Below are 18530 nucleotides of genomic sequence, written 5' to 3'. Positions count from 1 at the left end.
CTCGACTGCCTTCTCAGCCCGTCATCGTCCTTCGTCGCTGGACGCCACTCGTACCGTCGCAGCTGCACCCCACGACGCTCCCCGTTCCCCTCGGCTATCTGCGCTTCGCCGTCTGTGCCACCTGCACGATCCAACAGCCTGCCCGCCGCTCGCACCGCCACCTCGGCAGCAACCTACCTCTCGAGCCCCAGCGACGACGACGACGACGACGACAGCGAAGATGGCGCCCGTCCCGACCGACACTGTCGCCACCGCCGCGGCGGCTGCCGCACCGCCGCACCGCCCTGCACCAAAGAAGCGCAAGGTCGACGACCAGCACCACACGTCCGACTTCACCGACACTCTGGCAAAGCTCAAGCAGGAGGCCGACGCAAACCAGCAAATCGACGACCAGGCCCTCTGGCCCAGGCCCGAACTCGACCCCCTCGACCCCCAGATCGACGCCATCACCTTCCAGCAGATCGACATCGAGGAGCACCAGGCCGTCGGCGCACCGCCTGCCATCCGCATCTACGGCGTCACCCACCAGGGGCACTCGGTCCTCGCGCACGTCCACGGCTTCCTCCCCTACTTCTACATCCACGCCCCACGCGGCTTCACCGCCGCCACCTGCAAGGACTTTGCCAACCACCTCAACACCCTCTTTGGCGGCCGCGCCGTGCACAAGGCCGAGCTCGTCAGCAAAAAGAGCCTCATGGGCTACGCCGGCCCCGAAAACGTCGCCTTCATCAAGCTCACCATCTCCGACCTCCGCAGCCTGCCCAGGATCCGCGGCTCCTTTGAGCGCGGCGAGATTGGCTTCCGCGACCTCTTCACGCCGGGCGACGCCGCGCTCACCTACGAAAACATCGCATACACGCTCCGTTTCATGATCGACCTCAAGATTGTCGGCATGAACTGGCTCGAGATCGCATCGGGAAGCTACAAGATCCGCCCAGACAGCCAGAGGGTCTCGCTCTGCCAGATCGAGATCGACTGCGCGCCCGACGCGCTCACGTCCCACGCCCCCGACGGCGAGTGGTCCAAGATCGCGCCGCTCCGCATCCTCAGCTTCGACATCGAGTGCGCCGGCCGCAAGGGCGTCTTCCCCGAGGCCTCGGTCGACCCCGTCATCCAGATCGCCAACATGGTCACCCGCCAGGGCGAGAGCAGCCCGTTTGTCAAGAACGTCTTCACGCTCAACACGTGCTCCCACATCGTCGGCAGCCAGGTCCTCTCGTTCAACAAGGAGATCGACATGCTCGAGGCGTGGGCCAGCTTCATCCAGGAGGTCGACCCGGACGTCGTGATCGGCTACAACATCGCCAACTTCGACTTCCCCTACCTCCTCGACCGCGCCAAGGCCCTCAAGTCGACCAAGTTTGCCTATCTCGGCCGCGAGCGGGGCACACGCACCGAGGCCAAGGACACCCACTTCTCGTCCAAGGCGTACGGCACCCGAGACTCGAAAAACACCGAGCTCCAGGGCCGCCTCCAGCTCGACATGCTCCAGGTCATGCAGCGCGACTACAAGCTGCGCTCCTACTCGCTCAACTCGGTCTCGTTCGAGTTCCTCGGCGAGCAGAAGGAGGACGTCCACTTCTCGCTCATCACCGAGCTCCAGAACGGCGGGCCCGAGGCGCGCCGCCGCCTGGCTGTCTACTGCCTCAAGGACGCCTACCTGCCGCAGCGGCTGATGGACAAGCTCATGTGCTTCATCAACTACATCGAGATGGCGAGGGTGACGGGCGTCCCCTTCAACTACCTCCTCTCGCGCGGCCAGCAGATCAAGGTCGTCTCGCAGCTCTTCCGGAAGGCCAACGAGGACAACTACTTGGTGCCCGCCTACAAGGGCGAGGGCACCGAGGACCAGTACGAGGGCGCCACCGTCCTCGAGCCCAAGTCGGGCTACTACGACCGCCCCATCGCCACGCTCGACTTTGCCTCGCTCTACCCCTCGATCATGATGGCCCACAACCTGTGCTACACGACGCTGCTGGACAAGAAAAAGGTCGAGCAGCTCGGCCTCAAGCAGGACGAGGACTACGTCATCACGCCCAACAACAACTACTTTGCCACGAGCAAGCTGCGCAAGGGCCTGCTGCCGACGGTGCTCGAGAACCTGCTGGCGGCGAGGAAGCGGGCCAAGGCGGACCTCAAAAAGGAGACCGACCCGTTCAAGCGCGCCGTGCTCGACGGTCGGCAGCTGGCGCTCAAGATCAGCGCCAACTCGGTCTACGGCTTCACGGGCGCCACGGTCGGCAAGCTGCCCTGCCTCGAGATCTCGATGAGCGTCACCGCCTACGGGCGGCAGATGATAGAGCAGACAAAGGGCCACGTCGAGCGCACCTACACCATCGCCAACGGCTACGAGCACGACGCCGAGGTCGTCTACGGCGACACGGACTCGGTCATGGTCAAGTTTGGCGTCCAGGACCTCGCCAAGGCCATGGAGCTGGGCGCCGAGGCGGCGGCCAAGGTGTCAAAGACGTTCATCAACCCGATCAAGCTCGAGTTCGAAAAGGTCTACTACCCCTACCTGCTCATCAGCAAGAAGCGCTACGCCGGCCTCTACTGGACGCGGCCCGACAAGCACGACAAGATGGACACCAAGGGCATCGAGACGGTGCGCCGCGACAACTGCCGCCTGGTGCAGACGGTCATCGACACGTGCCTGCGCAAGATGCTCATCGACCGCGACGTCAAGGGCGCCGAGGACTACGCCAAGCAGATCATCTCGGACCTGCTGCAGAACAAGGTCGACATGTCGCAGCTCGTCATCACCAAGGCGCTCGCCAAGGCCGACTACGCGGCCAAGCAGGCCCACGTCGAGCTGGCCGAGCGGATGCGGAAGCGCGACGCGGGCTCCGCCCCGGCGCTGGGCGACCGCGTCGCCTACGTCATCATCAAGGCGGCCAAGGGCTCGGCCGCCTACGAGAGGTCCGAGGACCCCATCTACGTGCTCGAGAACAATGTCCCGATCGACACGCGCTACTACCTCGAGAATCAGCTGTCCAAGCCGCTGCTGAGGATCTTTGAGCCCATCATGGGACCCAAGGCCGGGTCGATGCGTAAGTAGTGCATCCATGTCGGCGAGCGGCCGATCATGACTAGCAACTCTGCGCTGACAACTTAATTTACCCTCTCGCTACCTCCCCGCAGTCAACGGCGAGCATACCCGCGTGGTGCAGGTGGCCACATCCAACGTCGGCGCCCTGATGAAGTTTGCCGTCAAGACGGTGCAGTGTCTCGGCTGCCGAACACCGCTCAAGGACCAGAGTGAGTCTGCGGCGCCGGAGGACAAGACGATGGCGACGATCCCGAATCGGATCGGATCGTTCGTCGTGTGCTGATCCATCCCGCGCTACCTCTCCGCCTTTGTCCCCGGGCAGACACGCCGGTGTGCAAGAATTGTCGCCCTAGGGTCGCCGAGCTCTATCACGAAAAGGTGAGTGTCGCCTCAGAGCAGACTCGACCCACTTGTCCATCGCGCTCACCCATACACGACCTCAATGAACCATCCCTGTCCACCATCACCCCTCATCGCCGTCCCCGTCTACACCTGCTGCAGCTGGCGAGAGCCTCTGCGCTCGAAGTCGAGTTCGCGCGGCTATGGACGTGCTGCCAGCGATGCCAAGGCTCGCTGGCCCAGGACGTGCTGTGCACCAACAAGGACTGCCCCATCTTCTTCAAGCGGTAAGTTCACGCTGCACGCTGCTCGCTGCACGCTAACTCGGAGGTCGAGGTACGAGACGACCAACCAGGCTGATCTCTTTGACGTGTCTCGCTTCGTCTGTCCGCCCGCGCAGCAAACGTGCGCAAAAGGACGTCGAGGACGCTGTCAAGGTCGTCGAGCGCTTCGATACCGCCTGGTAGAGCCGGGGCCGGCCCGGGCGGGCAGCGGTCCGGGTCCAGCCTTGCCGCGGCGTACCGACGCTGGAACCGACTGGGCCTCTACCACCGCCGCCACCGTCGGCAGCATTGCGACTGCCACCACCATCACCGCCAACGCGACGACCCCAACGACGACGACGACTACCGCCACCCGCCTTCTTTCACCGCACGACCGCGAGCACGCATTGGGGCACTGAGCACGCAGGAGATTCTCGAACGGGAATGCAGAATGAAAATGAACAGCAATGCAGCGTCGACTTTTGCACGGAGCGCATCCGACGCTAGCCATCCGTACCGAGGGGGGACACTCCCAGCCCCATCCCTCCTCCTTCTCCGTGAGGGAGGACATTTACTTCTTGACGACCTTCTTGGCTTTGCCCGCAGCCGGAGCGGCGGCGCCGGCGGCGGCGGGCTTCTGGCCCTTCCTCTTCATGTGCTTTGCCAGACTCTTCTGGATCAGCTCCTGGTCCTGCTCGTCGTCGAAGGGCGTCTCGTCCTGCCCCGCCGTCGCAGCAGCCGCAGTTGCCGCAGCAGCCACGACCTCCTCGGCCTCCTCGTCGACCTCGGAAGCACCAGAGACGGCATCGTCGTTGTTGGCCGTCACCTTCTTGCTGACCTTGCCAGTCACCACGGTGGTGGCCGCCTCCGCCTCGTCGTCGGCAGCGGCGGCAGCGGCGGCGGCCTGTTGCTGCTGCTGCTTCTTGTTGATCGGCTCCACCTTGAGCTTGCACAGGAAGAAACCGTCCAGGTTGTGCGCGTGCGGCTGTTTGGCGTCATCGTCGTCGAGGCGACAGACGGACGGAGGAGGACGAAAGGAAAAGGGACGCGGGTGCGCGGGTAAGTCTCGCCGTGTTCGCATCATCCACCGTCCTGAGCCACAACAGGACAGCGACGCCGGGACAAACTCACAAAGATCCTCCTGGCCAGGCTCATTTTGGGGTCAAACTTTCGGTCGCGGAAGGCCGTGAAGCCGTCGCGGCCAAAGTCGATGCCGGTGGGGACGATCTTGACATTGGGGCGCTTCTTGAGGGCGTACTGCACCACCTCCTCGTCCTCCTCGGTGAGGACCGAGCAGGTCGAGTAGACGAGGTATCCGCCCGTCTTGGAGCGCGCATTGACCGAGTCGATGGCGCACAGGATCAGCTGCTTCTGCAGGTGCGTCAGCAGGTGGATGTCGCGCTCCGACTTGTTGGTCTTGACGCTCGGGTCCTTGTGAATGACGCCGGTGCCCGAGCAGGGCGAGTCGAGCAGCACGCGGTCAAAGCCGCCAATCACCTTGGGAAACTGGCGGCCGTCGTAGTTGCACACGACGACATTCTTGCACCCGAGCCGGTGCACGTTGGCCGTGAGCGACTTGACGCGCGCCTTGTTCGAGTCGTTGGCAAAGACGGTGCCCGTGTTTTGCATCAGCGCCGACAGGTACGTCGACTTGCCGCCGGGCGCCGACGCCATGTCGAGCACGCGCTCGCCCGGCTGCGGCGCCAGGGCGATGCACGGCAGGAACGACGAGGCGGCCTGCAACATGTAGTGGCCCGCCAGGTACTCGGGCGTGGCGCCAATGGGCACCGACGACTCAAACACCTGCAGGCCCACCTTGGTCCACTTGCCTATCGGCTCGAGGTTGACGCCGCGGTTGATGAGCGCCTGCGCCAGGTCGCGCCGGCGCGTGCGCAGCGTGTTGGCGCGGATCGTGATCGGCCGCGGCGTCTCGTTGGCCTCGAAAAACTCGATGGCCTCGGCGGGCGAAAAGAGGTTGAAGAGCTTCTCGGCCAGGAACTGGTTGTAGCCGTAGAAGGTGCACACGTCGGCCAGCAGCTGCTCGACGTACTCGCTGCGCGACCGGCCGTCGGTGGCCAGGCGCTTAAAGTCGCCCAGGATGTTGACCACCTCCTGGATCCGCATGTGCACCAGCTGCAGGTCGGCGCCCAGCACCTTTTCCTTTTCCCGGTCCTCGATCGTCGGCAGCATAAAGTCGTTGGCCGGTGCGCCCTCCGGCAGCGGTCCGTCGAGCAGCTCGCCGTCGCTGTCGTCCTCGAAGTCGTCGTCGTCGTCGTCGTCACCCTCGGGGCCTTCTCCGGCTCCGTCGAGGAAGGCAAGCTGCTCCTCTGTCAGGCCGTCGGCCGCGCCCTCCTCGTCATCGGCCTCATCCTCCATCTCCTCGCCTGCCTCGCTGCCGTCGCCCTCGTCGTCGGACTCGAGCGAGTGGCCCTGGCTCTTGAGTAGCAGCTCGAGCCGCTCTGCCTCGGCGAGTGCCTTTTTCCTCTGGGCTGCCGTCAGCTTGGTGCCCTTGGCGGGCAGGCCGAGCTTCTTCAGGTCGTCCTCCTCCTCGTCGCCCTCCTGCTCCTCGTCGTCGTCGTCCTCCTCGAGCTCGATGTCATCGTCGTCCTCGTCGAGCGCATCGAGGCCGTCCTCCTCGTCCTCGCCCTCTAGCTCAATGTCCTCGTCGACATCTTCGTACTCGACACCGCTCTCGTCCTCGTCCTCGTCCACGGCGAGGTCCAGCTGCTGCTGCTGCGTCGCCTTCTTCTTGCCCTTTACAGGGGCGCTGGCGGCGGCAGTCTGCTTGGACGGCACCGCCTTGGCCTTTGCCTTTTCGGCCTTGGCGATGGCCTTGGTGGCCGGGGTGGAGATGGGCGTGGGCTTGGAGCTCGTCGCGGCCGATTTGGCCTTTTTGTTGGCGGCGGCGATGGCGGCCTTTTTGGGAGCGGGGGCCGAGGCGGATTCGGTGGCCTTTCGCTTGTTGTTGAACGACGAGGAGCCAGTCACCCGGTGCTCCTGCAGCGGCTGCGGCGGCGGCTGCTTGGTCTTTGATCGGCGACCCATGGCGGCGACGGTGGTGGCGGTGGGGTTGTTGGTAGTGGCGGCGGTTCGCTGCTGCTCCTGGTCGCACGAGGTGAGGCAGCGAGGGTATGGTGGTGCGGGTATGGACCGGACACCAGCTGCCAGCAACCTCCCCTCGACCCGCTTTGGCTCGCTCACCCACCCACCCTGCCTGCGCCCGACTTTTTTTCTTCGCTCGCTCCCTCGCCCGCCCGGCCGCAAGCCCGCCTCGAAATTTTCTGCGTGCAGCTTGCGCTGCTGGGCCCAGCGTCCCTTTCCCAGGTTCCGAGAAAAACCTCCATCTCGCCCTCGGCCACGCGGTCCAGCATCGGCTCCGGGTCGCATCGCTCCACTTCGCTCCTCGACACCACCTTCTCTCTCTGACACTACTCTCTTCTCCTCTTGCTCGGCCTCGACCAACGCACTTTGACGATGTGCACGCCATCCATTCGTCCATCATCTCACGTCTAGGAAGATCTACAGATCGAGCGACACAAGCACGACCGCCGCCGCTCAGAGCTTGGCGCCGTCCTTGCGCAGCATGGCGGCTGCCACATTCTTGCGCTGGATCTTGCCCGTCGCCGTCTTTGGGATGGCGTCGACGATCCAGATGCGCTCGGGGATCTTGAACTTGCTGATCTTGCCGTCGAGCGCCTTCTGCACCGCCTTTTCGTCCAGCCCGCTGCCGTCCTTGAGGATCAGGGCCGCGCCCACCTTTTCGCCGTACATTTCGTCGGGCATGGCAAACGACACGGCCTCGCGCACGCCGCTGACGGCCAGCAGCGCGCCGTCGACCTCGAGCGGGCTGATCTTTTCGCCCGAGCGGTTGATGAGCTCCTTGATCCGGCCCGTCAGCTCGACGTAGCCGTCGGCGTCCTTGCGCCCCTGGTCGCCCGTCCGGAAGAAGCCGTCGTTTTCCTCCGGACCGGTGCCCTCCGAGAAGCGCACAAAGCTCTCCTTGTTGGCCTTTTCGTTGTTGAGGTAGCCCTTGGTGACGTTGCGGCCGCGGATGGCCACCTCGCCCTCGACGCCCTGCGCCACCTCGTTGCCCTTCTGGTCGAGGATCTTGACCTCGACGCCGTGGCCGATGCCGACGGTGCCCGGCTTGCGCTTGGCGGGCGGCAGCGGGTTGGACGTCATCTGGTGTGACGCCTCGGTCATGGCGTAGGCCTCGAGCACGGGCGCCTTGAACGCGTCCTCGATGGCGTGGAACGTGGCGGGCGAGAGGGCCGACGAGCAGGAGCGGATGAAGCGGAGCTGCGGCAGCGGCGAGGGGATGGGCGTGTTGAGCAGCATCTGGTGGATGGTGGGCACGGCCGTGTACCAGTTGCAGCGGGCGTCGCCGAGCTCCTTCCAGAAGACGGACGCGCTAAACTTGGGCGGGATGACGGCGCTGCCGCCCGAGAGGAGCGTTGCGAGGAGGCCGCAGAGGAGGCCGTGTACGTGGAAGAGGGGCATGACGAGGTAGGTGCGGTCGCGGGGCGAGAGGCGGTAGGTGCCGACGATGTTGCCCATGGTGGTGAAGAGGTTGCGGTGGGTGAGGGGGACGCCCTTGGGCCTGCCGGTGGTGCCGCTGGTGTGCAGGACGAGGGCGACATCATCGTCGTTGGGCTGGCGGACGTCTGAGCGGGCGACGCGGGAGCCGTCCTGGCGGGTGAGCTGGACGGTGGCCGTGACGGGGTCGAATTCGATCTCGACCATGTCGACGTTGAGGGCGCGGGCGGCCGACACGGCGGGGTGAGGCTTGGAGTTGGGGCTGTCGGCCGAGGCGTGGGCGAATGCGCCCTTGGGGAGGATGACGAGGCGAGACTTTGTGTCCTCGAGGTAGAAGGCGACCTCGCTCTCGGAGTAGTTTGGGTTGAGGGGGGCGGCGACGAGGCGCTGTGCGCCGGTGGCGAGGAAGGCGAGGGTGAATTCGACGCCGTTGATGAGGCTGCTGCTGACGACCTGGGAGGGATCGAGGCCGAACGAGGCAATCTGTGCCTGGAGGTCGAGGACGAGCGAGTGGAGCTTGTGGTAGGTGAAGGTGTAGGGCGTGGGCGACGAGGCGGGCAGGAGGATGGCGGGCGCTGCGGGCGTGTAGCCTTGGCGGGGCCGGAAGACGGCGAGGAGGTTCTCGTTGTTGCTCGACATGGCTATAGCTGGTGGGCGGGTGGGAAAGCGAGCGGGGACGGTGAAGGTGGTGGTGGTGGTTGTCGAGATGGCGGGCCGGGGTGGAAGGACGAGGAGGGCGCACGAAGGGAGCGAGTCAGGGCGGCGACTGCTGCTGTGTCTTGCGTGCTCTCTCCATCTTGCTTCTTGCTTCTGGGCTGTTGTGCAGGCCCATGCCATGCCATCATCGATGCCGGCCGGCGTATGCCCGCCCTCGCTTGGCCCTCGGCCAAAAGCTCGGCGTCCACCGCAGAGGCGCAGCGCCGGGGCGACACTCTAGAAGGGGTAGGCTAGGCTACACCTGACTGCGCTTCGGATCCGCGTCTCGCTCTGGCCAGCCTCGCCCACCCCAAAGTGGAGCGGATCTCGCTCGCCGGCAAAAAGGCGGCGCCACCCACTCGCGCCCCAGCGGCGCTGGCTGTCAGCGCCAGCATTCGCAGCGGCACACCACCACCACCACCACCACCACCACCACCACCACCACCACCACCACCACCACCACCACCACCACCACAGCGACCGCGACTACGACGGCCCCTCGTCCTTTCTCACGGACACCACCACCATGCCGCCCAAGAGACCCCTTCGCAACGTCTTTGGCGACGCAGACGATGACGACGACGACCCTTCGCTCTCGTCGACCAAGCCCGCCGTCCCGCAAAAACGCACAAAGACCGGCACACAGCCCGTCAGCATCATCCAAGGCCTAGCCTCGTCTAGCAGCAGCGGCAGCGGCATCAGCACCACCAACAAGAATGGCGCAGTCCCCGCCTCTGCCCCCTCGTCGGGCACCTCGTCGTCCACGTCCGGCGTCATGTCCAGCAGCGTACAGGCACAGATCGAGGCCGCGCGGGCAAGGATCCAGGCACAGATGTCCAACCTCGCCGCACGCCCAGCTGGGGTACCTCCCAGCCGTCCTCCTCAGCCCCCCCAGGCCTCGCCAACCGCCGCCACGCCTGCCGTAGCACGGTCCACCCCAGCCGCAGCACCACGACCACCACCCTCGGCTCGACCCGCCGCGCCCGTCCCATCATCGCTCGAAGACATTCAGAGAAAGGTCGCAGAGGCAAAAGCCAGGCTGCTCGCCCAGCAGGGACTGCAGCACGCACAGAGGCCACCCGCAGCTCCCACTTCGACAATCAGCTCCGCGACCACAGCCCCGCCGCCGTCTGCCAAATCAGAGACCCCCAAGGCGCCCCCTGGCATCCACCCTCTGCTTCTCGGCGGCGATGCTGCCAAGATTCAGGAACAGGTGCGCTCGGTGGCTCCCAAGTTCGCCTCCCTCCAGGCCAATGCCCGACCCTCGACCGCGACCAGCGGCACCCGGGGCGCCAACGGGCGTGGCGCTGTCCCGCCTCGAGCCAACCCCTACCTCGCCGACTCCATCGACGCAGCCGCCTCCGACAGCGGCGCAGATCAGCCAAAGCCAAAGCCAAAGAGCATGCACAAGGGTTTCTCCTTCCACCGACCGGGTAGGCACATCCAGGAGGCCGAAGAGGTGCGCAGGGAGGCACAGATGGAAGACCTCAAGCGCAGGATCCAGGAGAGCGCGCGCAAGGCCGGCCTGCAAGACGACCTGGCCGGCGACGAAAAGGTGCTGCAGCGTCTGCCGCCGCCCGACGTCGAGTGGTGGGACATCGGCCTGCTGCCCAACAAGAGCTACGACGACGTGCCGGACGACGAGGACGTGGCCACCATGCTCGACAAGGGCAAGGCGCGCGAGACGACCGACGTGGGCGCCTCGACCGCAGCCGCCGTCACTGGGCCGCTGCTTTATGGCAAGGACTCGCCCATCGACCCTTACGTCCAGCATCCGATCCCGATTCCAGCGCCCTCGGACCAGATCAAGGTGGCGCCGGCGGGCGTCCGGCTGACGAAAAAGGAGATGAAGAAGATGCGCCGGCAGCGGCGGGCGGCCGAACAGCAGGACAAGCGCGACCGGATCAAGATGGGCCTGCTGCCGCCGGACCCGCCCAAGGTGAAGCTGTCGAACCTGATGCGCGTCCTGACCTCGGAGGCCGTGGCCGATCCGACCAAGGTCGAGGCGCGGGTGCGGCGCGAGATCCTGGCGCGCAAGGAGGCGCACGAGCGTGCCAATGCCGAGCGCAAGCTGACGCCCGAGCAGCGCAAGGAAAAGGCGCTGCGCAAGGTCGAGCAGGACGAGGCCAAGGGGATCGGGTGCCAGGTGTACCGGATCAAGCACCTCGTCGCGCCCTGGCACAAGAAAAAGGTGCGGTACAATGCGCAAGACTACCACCTCACCGGCCTGACCATCTTCAACCCTTCGTTTGCGCTCGTCATTGTCGAGGGGGCGTCCAAGGGGCTCAAGGGGTTCAAGCGGCTCATGACGGTGCGCATCGACTGGACCGATCCGGGAAGGATGAACGACGGCGGCGGCGGCGGCGGCGGCGACGACGACGACGACGATGGCGGCGGGGGCGAGGGGTCGTCAAAGGCTCAGGTCACGGCAGCGGCGGATGTGGGGTCATCGAGCCGACGGGCGCGGTTCGACGAGCTGGCCACGCGCGACGCCTCGGAAGTCGACCTGGCCGAGAACCGGTGCGAGCTCATCTTCGAGGGCCCGCTGCGCGAGCGCAACTTTGCCAGCGGCTTCCGCGCCGTCGCGTGTCCCAACGACCACTCGGCCAAGGAGGTCCTCGGTCCCAAACTCGAGGGCTACTGGGACCTCGCCCGGCGCTGGGTGCCGCCTGAAGAGGATGGGCTCTGATTGGCGCGGATGGGTGAGTATCGAACGGCGTTTCCCTTTCGCCCCTCTGGGACTGGGCGGAGGTGTGCCCGCTGGGCGAGAGTTGCAGGTGCGCGGCGAGCCCGGGTGACGGGCTCTTGGGCAACTGCAATGCGATACCGTGCACCCGCAGCACGATAACTACATCGATCCGGACGGCCCCGTTTCTCGACTTTAGAAGCAAGAGCGATGCCGATGTTGCGCGGTGCGATGCGATGCGGTGCGATGCGATGCGGTGCGATGCTTTTGCAGTGGTACACTCGCCTCTAGCTATGCAACCGGCCGCTCTGCCAACTTGGACGACGACGACGACGCCGCCGACGAACCTTCGCGGCCGGCGCGCTCGAGGCTTCCGTCCTGGAGCATGTAGGCCGGTTTCCACCTGCCGCTCGCCGTCCCATCGCCGACGACGACGGGATGCCGATCCGACGTCTGGGCCGTGGCGGAATCGTCGAGTCGCAGGACGGGGTTGGGATGGGTGTTGTACGTCGATCCCAACGAGGTGTAGCTGTTGATGTTGAGGCAGGGATGATGCCCGGGGGGGGGGGGGGGTGGTGGAGGGCAGAGGAAGGTGTCAGATCGACGTCTCTTCTCTGTGGAGAGCAAAGACGAGCGGGAGTCATTTCTCACCCCTGCTCGTACAGCAGGCAGTACGGTACGCCCTCGTCGCCGCCACCCGCGACGCCGTACGTGCTCGCCAGCGCGTCGTGGTCGACAGCAGCCTGCGGGTCGGCGAGGTGTCGACAGCGCAAAAAGTCCCACACGTCCTTGTACTCCCACGTCAGGATCGGGTGGATGCGCTCGACGCGCGGCCAGTCTGCATCGGTCCAGGAGCGCGCCGAGAGCGAGGCTGCGGGCGGGAAGAGATGCGATCCGCACAAAGAGATGGCGGCGACGAAAGACGAGGTCAGCGAATGGGCGGCGATCCACGACGTCGATCGGATCGAGTTGGCTGGGGACGGCAGACTGCACTCACGTCCATGCGGGTCGTCGCGGCGGGTACCGATAAAGACGCACTGGATGTCCCGCTTCGGTCTTGGCCCGCCCTCCCCTTGCCGCTGCGCCTGCGCCTGTGTCTCGGCATCGACATCGGCGCCGTTGCACCCAATCTGGGTGCTCCCGCCGCCTTCGAGGTAGGTGCGTAGCCCCTCCTTCATGCCGCCGGGTACGGTGACGAGGTCGAGGTTGTAGCCGTGGGTGGGCGAGGCGGAAAAGGCGATGAACTTTTCCACTGTGGGAAAGGGAGAGGGGCAGGTGATGTACAGGCTCTGGATGGGGGGCAGTGCGTAGGTTGGCGACGAGGGCTGAGGGTCGGGTTGGACGCGCGAGGCCGTACTGTTGCTGCTGCTGCTGCTGGTGCTCGATGAGAGCGACAAGAGGCGTCTTTGGACGGCCGCGAGGATGTGTACGAGCACGGTGCCTAGAGGACGAGGAGGGGAAGATAGGAAGAGAGCGATGCGGTACGTTAGCAGACGGGCCGAGGAGGGCAGGAATGAGGGTCGCGCGGTACGACTGGCGAGCGCAGCCAACTTACAGTCCTTTCCGCCGTTGAAGCTGAGGGCGCATCGGTGCCATCCCACCTCCCTGATCACGTCTTCGCAGAGGCGCACTGCAGTCCTGACCTTTTCCGAGAGGTGTGGCGCCTGTGCTGCGATCTCGGGGCGCTCAAAGAGGTCGTAGACGGCATCGATGGAGCGGAGCCATCCCGACGATGGCTGCTGCGGCGCTGGTGGCGGCCGAGGATGCGACGAGGGACCGCCTGCCGGTTGTGCCATACTGACGAGGATGGCTAGGAGGGTGCGCAGGCCAGCGCGGTGCGACCGAGGATGGGCAAGGATGGAGATCGAGGTGGATCAAGAGGCGAGGCGAGGCGAGGCGAGGGCAGCGAGGAGAGAGGAGTGAAGCGGAGCGGTCGAGGGCCGGTGCGAGTGGTGCCCACGGGTGGCCCTGGCCTGGCCTGGCCTGTTGGCTTCCTGAAAGCTTCGGGGGTGGGCCGAGACGTGTGGAGCGGCGGGCTGGCTGCGTAATCGGCCGTGGGCCGGTGCACGCCCCTCTTTTTCGCCCGAGACCTGTCACGAGCAGCAGTGTCCGGTGCAGTCAGAGAGCCATCGAGCGTCCAGGGTCCACCAGCCCTAGCCTCGGTGCCAAAGACCCGAGGCGGGCCTGGCCTGGCCTGGCCTGGCAGGTGGAGGCGATGGCAAGCCAGCAGAACAACAGGTTGGCCAAATCGGAAATCGGTTTGAGCCTGCGATTAACGAGGTTGTTCGTCGCCCGGCCCCCGGCCTCACGCCAAAGCGAGGGTCGCGGGCGGGCTGGCGGGCGGGCTGGCTGGCTGGCTCGCTCTCCGTCGGCCCGTCGTCGTCTGGCGTGCACGAGGGGCAGTCAGGCCGGCCAGGCAGAGCGAGCAGCACCCAAAGCAAGCAGCCAGTTAGAGTCTGGCAGGCAGACAGGCAGACAGGCAGACAGGCAGACAGACAGGCAGGCCAACGGCACCGCGCAGCGGCACCGCACAGCACACAGACACAGCACAGCGCAGCGCAGCGCAGCACAGCTCACCACACCACACCGCACCGCAACCCCAACCTCGCCGTCGAGAGCGAGGCTCGGCCAGCTCGCCCTCCCCACCACAGCAGCAGCATTGCCCAACTCTTGGTCGTCATCCTTCGCCCCCATCTCGGCCTCCTCTCTTTCCACACCTTCTCGCCACCTCTGCCCACTTCCTTCACCCTCGAACCTTCCTCTTTCTCATCGTCGATTGCCGAGCCCTGCGACCCGACCCGTTCCTCCATCCCATCGCCCGACTCGTCTCGCTCCCCTGCCCACCTTCGTGGTGACATCTCGTCTTAAGCTCCCAGCGCGACCCTCTTCTCCCTCGTCGAGCCATTGCACACTCCAACCACCCCTCCTCCCACCGAAAAAGTGGCCTTCTGCGACTTTCGACGTCTCGTTTTCACCCGTTTCAAAGCGCATCTGCCCCCGCCTCCGCCGCCCGCCTTCGCCAGCAACCCGGACTTGGTCACCTTCCCCAAGCTCACATCCGCTCTACGGTCTACACGCTTGCAGGTCGGGACCGTGAAAACCCCTCCTCTGCCAGCTTCGAGTCGTCTCGCCCGGTCTGGAGATTGGGATGGGCAGATCCAGCCTTTCGACATAGCCCGATCAATCCAATCTCTCAGCCTGCTGCCTTCGACTCTTGCCCTGCGACCGCATCCCGCAAGGCACCTCGTCCGGCGACAGGACTAATCAAGAGGAACCGACCCTCCTCTCCTCTCCCCTCCTTGGAAGGCCCTTCACTGCCACCTACTTTGGAGCGCCGGCAGCCCGACTCCTCTCCGCTCATCTGCTCGGTCTGCAGCCCAACGCCGCCCAACCATCTGCTGACGGCTGTATCCTGCCCTACAGCATCGCGTTCCATCAGCTCCGACTGCCTGACCCTGCATCGATCTTGACGGCTACAGCTACCGGCACCTCGCAACGGACGGCGCCGGCCCGTGCTCTTGACGACAAATCACGACACCCGATCACGCAACGGCTTCCTATCTCGATGAACGTAGTCGCCGAGGCATAGCTTTGAGGTGGATCCGTATCAAACTGCATAACGACCTTCCTTTGACGACTGCAAGCTCGCGGCATCTCGCTCACGACGTGCCCAAGCCCGACTCTTTCCCGCCTTCTTTAACCGACCCGTCGCTCCCTTGCAATCCGGAGGTGGCTGCCCCTCCCGAGGCCCTCACCAGCTCGCCGACTCACTTCTCGCCACCGCCATGTCGGGGCCAGGCGCGCATCAGGGTATTCCGCCCGACAAGCGGACGATGGCCTACGAGAGCATCTTCGGCCGCCCGACCGCCAAGCCAAAGGGACCACAACCTCCCTCGGGACCGCCGACGGGCCCCCACGCAGGTTATCGGCCTCCGCCGGCCAATTATGCCGCGACCAACAACCAGAGATGGACCGCGGGCATGATGGGCTACCCAGCTGGATTTGGGCAGGGCTATCCCGACGGCGGTCCGATGACGGCGGCTTCCGCGCCGCCCCAACAGCAGCAGCAGCAGCATCATCACGGCATGCCTCCGTATTACGGCGGTGGAACCGGAGGCGGCACAGGGAACTACGCGCCTTCGATCGTTTCGTCCGGCGATAGCAGCTATCATCGCGACAGCATGGCCGGCGACCGGAGGGTCAGTACCGTCCCATCCACCACCGGATCCGATCCGCGCATGTCGATGGCCAGCTACTCTGCCTACGGCAACGGCCTCGGCAGCGCGGCCGATGCCTACCGCTCCTCGACTCCCGGCATCACACCCGCCAGCGCCTATGCGAGCCACTACATGAACGGCGGCGGTAGCACAAGTGTCGGCAACCTCGGCAACGGCAATGGGGCCACGCCCGGCGGATCTGGAGCGGGGCCGGTGGCACCTGGCGGGTACTCCAACCCCAACAGCCACTCGCCGCGTGGATCGACCTACGCGGACCACGGCCCCGCAAAGCACGACTTTCCCTCGATGGCTTCGATAGGCCGAGGTCCCAGCATCGACCTGATGAGCGCATCCGTCGGCCGTATGGGCATCGCGGAGCCCGCCGCACAGCGGCCGCCGCCCCGCCTCCCAAGCATCGAGCTGGCTCGCGACGATCAGGATGACGACAAGTCCGAGTACTGGTTTGGCGCAACTGCCGAGGACGCGCCCACGCCGACAAGCCCCGCCTCGAGGAGCTCGCGGCGGCTCGACAGCTTCGGCGCATCTGCTGTCGGCAATGCCGCGGAACGAGACGTTTCTGCAGGGTCGAGACCGGGACCGAGTGGCGGCAGAGGACCCGAAGAGGTGCCCACCAGCGGCCTTGATCAGGTCGATTACTCGCAAGGTGAGTCCGTCTCTTGTTGTCTCGAGCAGAGCCTTGGCTCTCTCCGGTGGACCGGACGTCCCGGAGTCGTTTGCGACAGTCGTTGAATCGTCCACGTCGCGGCCTGCTGCATCGCCCCCCTTCCCCCAACTTGCACCGGCAGGCTTCTACGACAACCTGCTGGGCCAGCGGTCAGCGGCGTCTTCCATCTATGGCGACGGCCGGCGGAGAGGCTCGTTCGAGTCTGATCGCCAGTCGATCTCGAACTCGATCTATACGCTCCCCGGCAACCAAAGCGCATCGAGGAACTTCCAGCCCATTTCAACGTCCAGCGTCCATCTGCCCCACACCAACGGAAGCGGCTTCTTGGGCGGTCAGGGAGGAGGAGCTGGCGCCGGTGGGGTCGGCGCTGCCTTTGCGCCCCTCGGCCCATACGGCAATCTCGGCGGGAGTGGCTGGGAGCGCCCGGCCAGGATGCGGACCGCCTCGAGTGCGACACAGGCAGCACAGGCTGCCTACGCCCCTGGCATGGTGAACCCGCTCGGAGGGCGCCACGAGCCCACCGACCTGGCCAAGGGCGCCGGCAGTATGGGCCGTGCGGATCAGCGGTCCATGTCGTTCGGGCAGGCCGCCTCTCGCCCGTCCATCCTGCCGACGCCCGTGTCGCCTCAGGGAAGCGTCAATGGCGTCAAGGCGGCACCAAGCTCGTCCAGTCGCCGAGGGCCTCTCGTCTACCCGGCCCTGCTGTCAAAGGTGGCCGAGGCGTTCCGCTCCCGAGTCACTCTGTCCGAGAGGGCCAAGGACGGCCTTACCTACAGCGACGCCTTTGACGGCAGGGAAGCCGTCGATCGGATCGCCTACATCATCAAGACCACCGACCGCAACCTGGCGTTGCTGCTGGGTCGGGCGCTCGATGCACAGAAGTTCTTCCACGACGTCACCTACGACCACCGGCTGCGCGACTCGCCCAACGAGATCTACCAGTTCAAGGTTAGGGTGCCGACGTCAGGATTCGGTGGCGGCGGCGGCGGCGGCGGCGGCGAGAGGAACGGCTTTGACGAGGCTGGGGAGAGAGGCTCCGTGCAGAGCGGGCGGATCTCGACAACCCGCGCCGTCACGCGGGACAATTCGACGACCAGCCTCAATCCCGCTGCCTCGATCTCGTCGATGTCGTCGAGTCGACCCACTGCAGCGTCATCGATGCGGTCTCCGGATAGCGTCACGCCGGCCACATCGACCCATTACGGCCTCTACGACAATGCCAAGGGCCAGGGTGGGCCCACCGGGGGCATCGGAAGCGACAATGTCGTCGACGAAGACGACGACGCCCTGCCCACAGGTGTGTTTACCCTGCTCACCGACTGCTACAGTCCGACGTGCACGCGCGACCGGCTCTGCTACAGCATAGCCTGCCCGAGGCGGCTCGAGCAGCAAGCGAGGCTCAACATGAAGCCGCAGCCGGGCCTCAAGAGGACGATGAGCAAGGAGAGCCTGGGCGAGCCGGTCGAGCGCGGCGCACTCTGGGCCGAGTCGGTGTCAAAGGACGTCTTCGACAGCACCTCGGACACGGAGCGCAAACGGCAAGAGGCCATCAACGAGGTCATGTACACCGAGCGCGACTTTGTCGCCGACCTCGAGTACCTGCGCGACCAGTGGATCAAGCCGCTTCGATCGCAGGACATTGTCCCCGAGGAACGCCGCGACGACTTTGTGACGCAGGTGTTTTGGAACGTGCTCGAGATCCACGCGGTCAACGCCAAGATGTCGGAGCTGCTCAACAAGCGGCAAAAGCAAGCGGCCGTCGTCGACCGCATCGGCGACATCCTCCTCGAGATGGTGCCGCACTTCCAGCCGTTCGTCAAGTACGGAGCGCACCAGCTGTACGGCAAGTACGAGTTCGAGAAGGAGAAGTCGTCGAATCCGGCCTTCGCTAAGTTTGTCGATGTGAGCAGACCGCCTCGCGCCCGGATCGACTGCGCTTGGATGACCAGTGTGCCGGGGCCTCCGTTGCTGACCCGATGCCCCGATTACCTCCGCTCCGTGGTGCGATCGCTCGTCTCTCTCTCTCTCTCTCTCTCTCTCTCTCTCTCTCTCTCTCTCT

The 18530-nt window shown here is 65.5% G+C and overlaps 6 protein-coding genes across 6 annotated transcripts in view; 3 read left to right on the top strand and 3 right to left on the bottom strand.

The window, feature by feature from the left end:
• Positions 1 to 220: 220 nt before the first annotated feature.
• On the top strand, positions 221 to 3855 carry PFL1_00805 (uncharacterized protein; the record flags this gene model as incomplete). Its single annotated transcript, XM_007878307.1, has 5 exons — positions 221 to 3050; positions 3142 to 3258; positions 3372 to 3427; positions 3551 to 3675; positions 3789 to 3855. The coding sequence occupies 5 exons, from the start codon at positions 221 to 223 to the stop codon at positions 3853 to 3855; spliced, it is 3195 nt and encodes a 1064-aa protein (XP_007876498.1).
• Positions 3856 to 4222: 367 nt separating this feature from the next.
• PFL1_00804 (uncharacterized protein) lies at positions 4223 to 6696 on the bottom strand (the record flags this gene model as incomplete). The annotated part of the gene is made up of 2 exons (XM_007878306.1): positions 4223 to 4636; positions 4783 to 6696. 2 exons carry the CDS (start codon positions 6694 to 6696, stop codon positions 4223 to 4225), a joined length of 2328 nt encoding a protein of 775 aa, XP_007876497.1.
• A 510-nt stretch (positions 6697 to 7206) lies between these two features.
• PFL1_00803 (uncharacterized protein) lies at positions 7207 to 8826 on the bottom strand (the record flags this gene model as incomplete). The annotated part of the gene is made up of 1 exon (XM_007878305.1): positions 7207 to 8826. The coding sequence occupies one exon, from the start codon at positions 8824 to 8826 to the stop codon at positions 7207 to 7209; it is 1620 nt and encodes a 539-aa protein (XP_007876496.1).
• A 583-nt stretch (positions 8827 to 9409) lies between these two features.
• On the top strand, positions 9410 to 11572 carry PFL1_00802 (uncharacterized protein; the record flags this gene model as incomplete). The annotated part of the gene is made up of 1 exon (XM_007878304.1): positions 9410 to 11572. One exon carries the CDS (start codon positions 9410 to 9412, stop codon positions 11570 to 11572), a length of 2163 nt encoding a protein of 720 aa, XP_007876495.1.
• A 288-nt stretch (positions 11573 to 11860) lies between these two features.
• PFL1_00801 (uncharacterized protein) lies at positions 11861 to 13365 on the bottom strand (the record flags this gene model as incomplete). Its single annotated transcript, XM_007878303.1, has 4 exons — positions 11861 to 12098; positions 12221 to 12440; positions 12567 to 13010; positions 13125 to 13365. 4 exons carry the CDS (start codon positions 13363 to 13365, stop codon positions 11861 to 11863), a joined length of 1143 nt encoding a protein of 380 aa, XP_007876494.1.
• A 1989-nt stretch (positions 13366 to 15354) lies between these two features.
• The window catches only part of PFL1_00800 (uncharacterized protein), a gene marked incomplete at both ends in the record, with an annotated part of 5586 nt that continues 2410 nt past the window's right edge, over positions 15355 to 18530 (top strand). Inside the window, 2 exons of the mRNA XM_007878302.1 lie at positions 15355 to 16450; positions 16593 to 18373. Of these exons, the coding sequence (XP_007876493.1) occupies positions 15355 to 16450; positions 16593 to 18373 (2877 nt within the window). The remainder of the gene's footprint in view (positions 16451 to 16592; positions 18374 to 18530) is intronic.

The sequence above is a fragment of the Pseudozyma flocculosa genome (genome assembly GCF_000417875.1).
Source record: "Pseudozyma flocculosa PF-1 unplaced genomic scaffold scaffold00002, whole genome shotgun sequence".
Lineage (NCBI taxonomy): Eukaryota > Fungi > Basidiomycota > Ustilaginomycetes > Ustilaginales > Ustilaginaceae > Pseudozyma > Pseudozyma flocculosa.
This window is presented reverse-complemented; position numbering and strand designations above follow the sequence as displayed.